The 10,956-nt window shown below is 32.0% G+C and overlaps 1 protein-coding gene across 1 annotated transcript; it reads right to left on the bottom strand.

Moving 5' to 3' along the window:
* Nucleotides 1–241: 241 nt before the first annotated feature.
* Nucleotides 242–5,926, bottom strand: LOC121238761 (probable LRR receptor-like serine/threonine-protein kinase At3g47570). Its single transcript, XM_041135778.1, has 2 exons — nt 2,986–5,926; nt 242–732 (listed from the first exon to the last, which is right to left on the bottom strand). Exons 1-2 carry the CDS (start codon nt 5,924–5,926, stop codon nt 362–364), a joined length of 3,312 nt encoding a protein of 1,103 aa, XP_040991712.1. The 3' UTR covers nt 242–361.
* Between the last annotated feature and the right edge of the window lie 5,030 nt (nt 5,927–10,956).

Genomic DNA, 10,956 nt, shown 5'->3' with positions numbered 1-10,956 from the left:
AGCAACTTTGTATTTTCAAGGTAAAAAGTTACTTTTTTTTTGTCATAAATATACTTTTCTTCTTATTTATTTATTTATTTATTTATTTATTTATTTATTTATTGGTAATCAAGAGTAACAAAAACATAATTTAAACAGAAGAATGTTGGTTGAGCAACTTCTAGGAGGGGTGGTAAAGGAAATGAACTCAAATGAAAACTATATCAAGATGGAAGAAGAGTAGAGTCAGACGGAAGAAGAGTAGAGTCTCAACCCATTTCTTTAAGTATGAATGTTGACACAAACATATTACATACATAACACTCATAAGTACTTCACCATATTAAAAAGACATAAAACATGTGAAACAAATTAATTAAGGTCAAGTATGCCTAGTAACCCTGTTCCTGTTCTCAAAAAAAGTTGACTTGATTTTATTAAGCTTGACCAACACATCTTTGATATCCATTCTTATATCTGGTAATTCTTCAGAACACCTCAAGCCTAAGTCCAAGATTGATGAAAGAATACTTTGCAAGGCAATGGCGTCTCTTCCATCTTCTATTCTTAGTAAACCTTCATCCACAACTTCCATCATTCTATCTGGAATGGATGACTTTACCAATTGCCTCAAAGTAAAATCTCCAGCAAACAGGTCGTCGGTGGGTTTCTTCCTCGTGATCATCTCCAACAATGTTATGCCATAGCTGTAGACATCGGTTTTGATGGATACCTTTCCTTCAAATCCATATTCTAAAAATACTCACAAATTGTCAACAAGGCATTAAGTTAGCAACTTGTGACTTATTAAGTACTAATAATTCACATGGCCTGCATCCAAAAACTAGGTACAAGTAAAATAGCCCTTTTGTGGCCCATATCCTGGCTCATGAAATAGCGAGATTGGACCAATTTGTGGACTGCATTTCGTTTTTTTTTTGCCCTTTCGACTATAGATACTATTTTGTAGTCTTTGTCAGGTTCCTTTCCATTCCTTTTGTAGCCTGGCTATATATATTTTTTTAATATGTTATCAGAAAATAAAGAATATTGACTTACAAGCCCAAAATCGAATGTAATTACTATTTTATACATGGAATTCATTGTATTAGCCTTGATTGGAAGATATGCATATAACGCAATTTACTTTGACGCAAATATTTCTGATTTTCAATGTTTGTAGAACATAAATTGACAATAATGATACTGTAAAAGTTATGTTTGGCATATTTGCTAAATCCAATTGAGTTATTATTGCTGTGAAAAGAGTTTGCTTTCAAATTGAATAAAACTTTTTAAGTCATTGTGAGTTTGAAAACTCCCGCAACTTGCACAGAGATCTTGCTAAACGTCTCGTGAGAGGTTCGGTCATGCAAGGACTATATGTTGCTTATCACTAGACAAGCACAGCTAGGTTACATGGTCAAGCGAACTTACTCGCTAGAACCATGAGACGTCCTAGTAGTCGAGCAAACTTTCCTAACTTTATTTTAAACAGGTTTATGAATCAGAATTACTTGTCCTCCACGATTTTTTGAGGGTCTTAGGCATTATTTTCATAAATACATATTTTTTTATGAAAGAACACCTAATTGTGACATATTAAGCATTAAAAGCAAATTAATTAGCTGTTTTCTCTCCATATGCACACGCCATCACCTTCTTAATCTTTGATCATCATGTTCTTAAAGAATCAGTGAGTTCATTAGTGTGTTAGGGGTGTAAGAAAAAACCGAAATATTGACCAAACTGACCGGACATGACAGAATCAGTGAGCTCGTTCGGTCCGGTTCAATACCGATTTGGTCAGTTTCGGTTTTTAAGAGCCAAAACCAATTAAAAGCTAGTTTGGTACCCATTTTTAAGATTTGGAAACTAAATTGGACCGAACCGAACTGAAGCATATATATTTCATTTTTTATATTATATATTATAATTTTTTTAATTTTTATGCTATATATTATAAATATTATAAAATTAATATAAGATGAAATTTTAGTCTTATTGTTTATGCTTCCTTGATATAAACTTACTATTAAATATAAATATTAAGTTGCTAACATGTTATTATTTATCCTTATATATTAATTTACATACTTACATATATAATATGATATAAGATCAGTACATTATATATAATATGTAGTTGTAATTTTTTAAGCTAAGTAGTTGGTAATTAATTATTCTGTAACATTTTTCATATACTTTGCAGTTAGACCTTTTACTTCGGTGGTTGTATTCGCAATTATTTTAGTGTATTTTTTTAAATTGTGTTTATTTGGTTAATTAGTTATATGTATGGTGTTTCTGAAAATAAAATTTTGGACTCTATGGTATTTGGGGTAAAAAAAAAATCATTTAGGTTAGAAAAACCAACTAGGCGAACAAAAAAAAAAAAAAATCCAAAACCGAATTACACTTGTAAACCAAACAGAATTGGATAGAAATCGAAAAAATCGAAAGTTTAGATTTATTGGATGAATAGGTCTGTATCGATTCTTAGAATTCCAAAACCGACTTAGACACCCCTGCCAGTGAGTTCATTGTTAGTGTGTTAAAGTTCCAATAGATCAAATGAGGTTTGTTCATGAAGGAATTTATAGAAGGCCACCATGGTGGTTCTCAAGTTGCCAGAACAAAGCCATTCACGTGGTGGCCAAAGCGAGCCGCAATTCACAACTCTATGATTGGGCCATGTATTTTTTGTTAATGTTCATGGACAGAAAAATTAACGTAGCACATTTTTTCTAATAAGAATTCCACATGATTATTTCTAAGTAAAAAAGTTGCACAATGCTAAGCTGAAGTACTAAAAAGTCTCACCTTGTTAGATTTGTTGGACTTAAGTCGTATGAATTTGTTAGTTCATATTCATATGAGTTTATGGACTATAAGACTAGCTAAGATGAGGAAAGTTGTCATGCATGTTGTTACCAAAAATTTGTAAGATCAGCAAACTATTATTTAGCCTTTTGACAATTAGGGTAAACTCATGTACGTACGTACCTGGTGCGATGTAGCCAATGGTACCAAGAGTTTTGGTGTGTGTTGCATCTTTATTTTCGGCTAAAATCTTTGCAATGCCAAAATCACCAACATGTGCAACCATGTTCTCATCCAAAAGGATATTTGTAGGCTTCAAATCACAATGCAATATAGATTCTGATTGGCCGTGGTGGAGATAGTCTAAGGCTGACGCAACATCAACCAAAATATTTATTCTTTGTAGAAGATCCAAGCAATAGTTATAAGAGTATAACCATCTTTCAAGGTTTCCCTTCGACATGTATTCCAGCACCAATGCTCTAAACTCGGGATTAGTGCATGTAGTTATGACCTTAACAAGGTTTCTATGTCGAATTGTCCGTAACACCTTGCATTCTGCATCAAAACTTTTGAAAGCACCCGATAGTTGCAAACTTAGAACTTTTACTGCAACAATTGTCCTGTCAAAAAGTATTCCTTTGTACACAGAGCCAAAACCTCCAACTCCAAGCAAGTTGCTTTCACAAAAGTTGTTTGTCCCTTGGCAAAGCTCTTGATATGATATCATTCTATGTTCCAGTGCAGGCAATGGATTAAGTGAAGTGGGCACCTCCATATTACGTTTCCGACATCTTCTCAAGAAATAAACAAACATTACGAAAGCTATAATTGCCACAGTCGTAGGAAGAATACATTTGAGCAAAATATCTTTCATCTTTGATCGTTGGTTGGTAGGAATTGTTGGACAAGGTGAAACTCCAAAAATTCGATTCCCACAAAGTGCACTATTTCCTGAAAATGATTTCGACGTGAAGTTCACAAAAGGACCACCGGATGGAATCTCTCCAACAAGCTCGTTGAAAGATAAATTCAAGTATTGAAGATATGGAAGTGCCTCAAGGGATTTAGGAATTGCACCAGAAAGATTGTTGTAAGAAAGATTTAAGATATCTAACCCTTTTAAGTTCCCAAAAGACTGCGGAATGCCTCCTTGAAAGGAGTTGTTTGAAAAGTCAAGATACCTCAGGCTTTCAAATGCTCCAATGATGCTTGGAATTTCTCCAGTAATTTGATTTCTTGATAAATCCAGATATTCAAGAGTGTCCAATTTTTTCATGTTCGAAGACAAATGTTCACCAAGGGAATTCAATGACAGATCCAATAAAAAAAGATTTTTAAGGCTCCATATATTTAATGGTATTGAAAATTCGAGTTTATTAGAACTCAAGTTTAGCTTTACTAGAAGACTGAGGTTTGAAATGCAATTTGGGATGAATCCAGAGATTCTGTTGTTTGAGAGATCCAACTCTCCCAAATTTCTTAATTGGCATATCTCTTCTAGAATCAATCCTTCAATCTTGTTATTGTAAAGATGCAATCTTTGTAATCTTTCCAAACCACCAAATGTGAAGGGGATATTTCCAATCAAATTGTTACCTCCCAAATCAAGCCAGATCAAGCCTTTCAAAAAGCCCATTCCCATAGGAATATGACCCCTTATTTGGCAATTGTCTGCAACAAAGATTTGAAAGGAAGTAGAAAAGTTTTGAATGGAACCTGGAATTATTATATCCAATGGATTATAGCTTAAGTATAAACTTGTCAAAAATCTACAATTGGATAAAGATGAAATGAAATTGGTCTCTTGATCTCTAGTCTCTCGGCCTATTAGCTGATTTGAACCCAAAAAAAGATGTTGGAGGTACTTCAAGTTTCCCAGACTTTTGGGAATTGGTCCAGAGAATAAGTTTCCAGCAAAGTCTACTTTGATGAGTTTGGAACAATTTGAAAGATAGGAGGGGATATGGCCACTAAGTTTGTTTCTACTGAATATAATTTCTTCAAGATTAGGGCAAGATTGCCCCATATGATCTGGTGATGGAAGATATCCAGAGAGGGAATTATGCTCAAAACTGATACGTTGTAAAGAAGAAAGGTTGAAAATTTTTTGAGGTACTTCCCCTTTAAAGTTATTACTTCCCAAAACCAAAACAATTAGCTTCTGAAGATTCCACAAATCAGTAGGAATGCTTCCTTGGATGTGGTTATCCTCAATTCCAAATGTATGCATCATTGACAAATTGCTTATGGTATGAGGTATGATACCAGTGAAGTTGTTACCCCCAAGAGCCAGCAATTCAAGCTTTTGTAAACTGCCAATTAGAGCTTTTGAAATACTCCCATCGAATTTATTGTATGACAAACCTAAACGTTCAAGCTCCCGACAATTATCAAATTGCGAATGGAGTTGACCGCCAAATTTGTTACTCGAGAGATGAAGTATCCTAAGATTAGGACAGCGGCCACAAAGATCATTCGGAAGAGCTCCCGAGATGTGATTAGCCGTAACAGCAAAAATGTTTAGAGAAGATATGTTAAAGATGACTGGAGGAAATGGACCAGTGAGACTATTACGCTGCAAATTCAAGAACTTCAACATTGACAAATTGCCAAATGACGATGGAATTGCACCAATAAGACGGTTCGAATCAAAACTTACCTTGCGAAGCTTTCGACAATTATGAATGGAAGGAGGGATGCTTCCTTCCAATTGATTGAATGACAAGATGAGTATTCTCAAGCGATGTAGACGACTGATCTCATGTGGAATAAAACCAAAGAAGCTGTTGTCAGAAAGATGAAGTGAGACTAGGAAGGAGAGGTTACCAATATGAGGAGAAATGGTGCCATGGAGACCCATGTAGGAAAGGTCTAAAGCGGTGACTCTTTGCCTACGTCGACTGCAGGAGACCCCAATCAAATTGCAGACCGAGTTTGGTGCAGACCAGTTAGCAGCCAAGAGGGTTTCATTTGGACTAGAACTGATATGAGATTTGAAGGCAATGAGAGCAGATTGGTCAGTAAAATTGTTAAAAGGTTGGATCAATTGAAACATGCATGAGTACTGCAAAAACAGAAAACTCAGTAGCATTAGAGGGAACAGATTTCCTATGAGCACCATGAGTGCAGGAGATAGAACTAGGAGAATGTTACGAAGAAGCGTGAAATGATGACAGTAGTGAGTATGATAACGGGTGTTAAGCAATTAATATAAGGGAAGTGAAGTCAACCATTGCTCAATCAAGTCAATATAGGTCCGCTATTAGCTATCATTTGTCGTTATTAGGTTGGTCCGTCAATGTCTTTTAAACCTATTAATTAGGTTGGTCCGTCAATGTCTTCTAAAATGCAGAACTAATTAAGTAAGGTATAGAAATATTCACAATTATTCATTCTATTTTATTTCATTTTATTTAATTATTATATTTTTTTTTTAAATTCTCATATAAATATAATAAATAATTCAACTTTTTTAAATTCTAAAATAATAGTAATAGTAAAAAATAATATTTTAATAATATTTTATTCAATTTATCTAAAATCATCTCATCTAATCTCATCTTACTATCTAAATAATTCCAAATTTTCTAAAATAGTTAGTACTTCGACAGAATGTTAAAGAATTAGATTTATCCATATCTCTTTTTTCATTTTAGTCTCAAAATATAAAAAATAAATAAACGTCGATAATGAGCAAATTTGATTTCAAAAATTCTACGACAAAACGCGCGTTAATTATTCTCCATTCTTGATGCACAAATTTCTTTACATTGAAAATCCTTGTTAATTTTTTTTTCTTTTTATCATTTTTTAATTAGAGAAGTGATATATTTACAAAAAGATCTTATAAAAAATAAACTTATATGACTCAATGTAAAAATTCATATCTATTTTGTTATAAAGAAACTTCTCAATTTAAGATACCATAGCTTTAACCAATTTATAAATTTACTTTTATAAAAAAAATTAGATCGAGCATTTTTTATAAAGCATTAAACGTAACATATATTGTCATGTTTCACATTTCGTGAACATGGCGTACCACTTCGGTTAAATTATATAGAATCTCAAAACGAAATTTAAGATATAATTTAGTGATTGTTAAGGTATAATTTAAGTAATTAAATCTATCATTAAAGTGGTGATTTAACAGTACAGTATCATATAGTAGAGGTACTGAGTTCGAGTCCTAATTTAGCTGCTATGGTATTCAATTTAACTAAATATTTCACATGATTGTTAACTTATTTGTTTATAATAATCTAATCCATAAGTGAGAAGAGTGTTAACATATAAATAAAATAATTAAATTTAGCTTTACCGATCATGAAGTCAACAGTGATTACCTTAATTCAATATAGATTCAAATGGGGTTAAGAAGCATGTAAGGTTGTTTTAAAATCTTCTGATCCTAATTATTTTTATTTGAAAAATGATAGCCATATACAACATTTTATACGATTTTTTATACAACTATATTTTAAATAAGAAGTATTTTTGTAAAATAGTTTACAAAAGTAATATCACTTTATATGAATACTCTTATTTTAAAATGTAAATATAAAATAAATTGTAAAAATAAATAATATTGTACGTGTATTACTTCTTTTTATTTTATTTTTTATGAGGAAATCTATTTAGAAGTCTTCTTTTTTACACACTCAACGCACTGCTGATGTGAAAGCAGCTATACTAAAAAATTGTTGATATTTTATTTTTTTATAATTATAATGAGTCTCACTATAACTGGTATGCTAACACATCAACTTATATGCAGCAAAGTTTTTTTTATTTATTAAAAATATGAATAGTTTAATGTGGCTTGTTAGTCCAATTTCATGATCTGCAAAAGCATCGATTACCAAGCTAGCTAGACACATGGGATGTTTGGAAATAGTTTTGGTTTTATACCATCTCGTCTTGTCTCGTCTTGTTTTATTTCATTCTCAAACATCATTAAAATAAAAATTTTCAAACTAATCATTACAACTTTTTCAAATTATTGATCATTACAAATTTTTCAAATTTTCAAACAAAAAACAATTGAAACATTTTTCAAACCACAAAATAAAAAATATTTTAAAAAATTATATTCTAATAATAACTTATTTTAATTATATTTTTTATTCATTCTCACTATTATTTATAAATTACTTTACTATTATTCATAAAATTTACATATCATCTTATTCTCAAGTATCTCTGTAGACGTAAAAGTTTGGTTAGGACTAGGTGACTAAGTTGATAAGCTTTGATAGGATTTGGTAACTAAAATGATAGAATTTATCCTATCATTAAGTTGGTAATTTTGGATTATGTAAATTATTTAATTACTTTATCTATAACAATATTAAGTTTATCTAAGAGGTATTAAAGGTTGTTTAGATAAGTTATAAGTGGAAAAATCAAGTCCCAATGAATCTGCACTTATCCAAAGAAGAGGTTGATGTGAAATCTGTTACTGCAGTGAAGAGTTATTGCAAAATGTTAGCATTCCGTTAGAAGATGACTTCACAACCGTCAACAAAGTTCTACAGCAAATCAAATTCCTATTCATTCCGTCAGCAGAGTCCTACTATAGATCAAACTCCTATCAGATTTGTTCCGTCAGAAGAATCCTACAGCAATTGGAATTGATTTTCAGATTATTTATTTAAGATATCTTACTGGTTAGGATCTGTAAATATTCAAATCTATATATTTTCTAGAGTACTACTTTCCAGTACATATTTTGGTGAGAAAATTTTCTTGAGAACTTTCTAGTGTTTTATCTCTCTTTTTGAGTACGTGCATACTCCGTGTCAGAGTTGAGGTGATCAAGTTTCAGCTACTGAAGTTTCAAGAGAAAAGTCAATGTTTAAAAATCATCAGAAGTTCTGACTGCTACTACTGTAGAAGACAAATGAGTCATTTGTCTGGTCAAGTAAGATTGTCAATTGACAAAGATTTTGTAATTGAACTTTACTAATAATTGATTTTTAAATAATAAAATTTATTTTTCTGAGTTTAGCTGCTCCGTCGAGTTTTACATTTAAAGAGTTTTTTAAAAGATTTTCCTTCGACACTAATCTTGGTGTTACGCATTTCGTTTATTTTATGTATTTGATTGTTTATCAAATTAATTGCATGCTTGACGATTAACTAATTTATTGAATAAATTGATAAATATTTTTAGTGCATTACAGAAATACTTTGGTAATTTCAATCCCTTTAATTTAAAATTCCGGAGTCACTTCAGAAATTTTGGTAAACGTCATTAATTCAAATGATCCACGGGCTACGGTAAAAAAAAAAAATTATGCGCGCCGGTGAAAACAGACGCTAAGTCACTCGAAAAAGTAAATTACGGGATTAGAATTTGGAGCCATGACGTAGACGTGGGGAATTAGATGACTGGGGCTTGAATTTCAATTTGGGATGGATCAAGAGATTCTATTGGTTGAGAGTCCCAACACTCCCAAGTTCCTTAATTGATATATTTATGAAATGAATCGGTAAAATTACCACTGTCCTAAGAGTTGAATGGGATAAATAGAGATAGATTTTATTATTTATTTTATATTTTAACATTTTTTCTCAATAGATTGCAGGAATATTTAATTCAATGGTGTAAAGTATAGAGTTAAGATTCGAACTCAAAACTTCTACTCTAATACTATGTAAAATTATCACTTATTTCAAAAATTTAAACTAATGAAAAGAGATAAATTTTATTATTTATTTTATATCTTAATAGAATCCTTCAATTTTATTACGATCAAGATAAAGTCTTTGCAATCTTTCCAAACCCCAAATTGTACGTGAATGGTATATGTCCACTCAAATGAAGCCTTTCATTTTCAAAGAACCCATTCCCACAGAAATATGACCTTTATTTGGCTATTAACTGCATGTAGTTAGGTTTGGAAGGAATGTACTTTTCGGTTTCCATCGGATTCTAGAATTGCCATATCCAATGCCGTGTACCGTAGGAAAAGTTGAGATGGTAGCCAAACAATATCATCTCACTTTCCAAACAAGTGCTTATACTAACAGTAATAAATACTGCAGATTTCACTCCATATATTTATTTATATCCCACTAACTCAAAAATCCTAATTCATGTACCAAACAAGGTTTTTTTTTTTCTTTCAATCTTTTTAGATAATATAAATTTCGAAGAACCAACGCCTATAGAATTTTATGTGCTCTCCCCAAACTAAGTTCATAACATTCATCATCAATCTGTTGGATTCATTGAAGTCAGAACTCAAAAGGTCTGGTTTGATATGATTTCCCATTTTAATATACATTACTGCATCCTTATCTGACGGGCTGGATATTCAAGATATCCCCATTTTCTAGTATGCTGATCATGGCATCGTTTCCAGTACCCAAACGTCTACGTCAAAAGGCTTCAATTCCCTCTGCTTTCGAATGGCTTGCTTCTGTTTGAATTTCTCTCCTGGAAAATATGTGGCGTCAAGAACACGAGAATGCATGCAGTACTGAATATAAAATCATAAAAAACGTCTAATTTCTTCTTGCCGTAGCAAAGCCTGCAAATTGTTTCTAATGAAAGATTTTTTTGTCAAATTTAAGATTAGGCAGGACATGATGCATATAGACAGCAAGTTGCAAGCAGTAGTGGATATTACAAGTCACGTCGACCTATTAAACCTATGATAATCAAACTAGTCATCTAAAAAAAGAAACTCTCTGAAATGATTTAGAAAACGGTGTGATCGATTCTTAATATATACCAAACGGATAAATGAGGCTAAGTTTCTCAGTACAGAAGATCAGGAGAAAGTGGACATGAGGAATTGCAAAGAGATACGGGTCTAAAATCAGAGGATACAATACAGCTCATAGAAAGATGTTTTCAAATTCTTGTCAAAACTTAAAAGAATCTCTAATGGGAAAGATACGGGCCCAAATCTGTGTATTTTACTCTCTCGCTCACTTGAGGTCTAGATTAAGTTCTTACTCGAATTTAAGGGAAATCTTCCATATATTTCTGGTACTCCAGCGTTTAACCAAGGACATGCTTTGTCCTCTTTAGGATAGAGAATTAAAACGAGGCCATTCAATTTATGCACATTATTTCATATTCTCTTCATATGGCTTCCTGTATTAAACAATTAACAGCCAGTTTATAACAGCTACGGT

Source organism: Juglans microcarpa x Juglans regia, chromosome 1D (genome assembly GCF_004785595.1).
Source record: "Juglans microcarpa x Juglans regia isolate MS1-56 chromosome 1D, Jm3101_v1.0, whole genome shotgun sequence".
NCBI lineage: Eukaryota > Viridiplantae > Streptophyta > Magnoliopsida > Fagales > Juglandaceae > Juglans > Juglans microcarpa x Juglans regia.
Note: the sequence above shows the minus strand (reverse complement) of the source record. Positions and strands in the feature narration are given on the sequence as shown.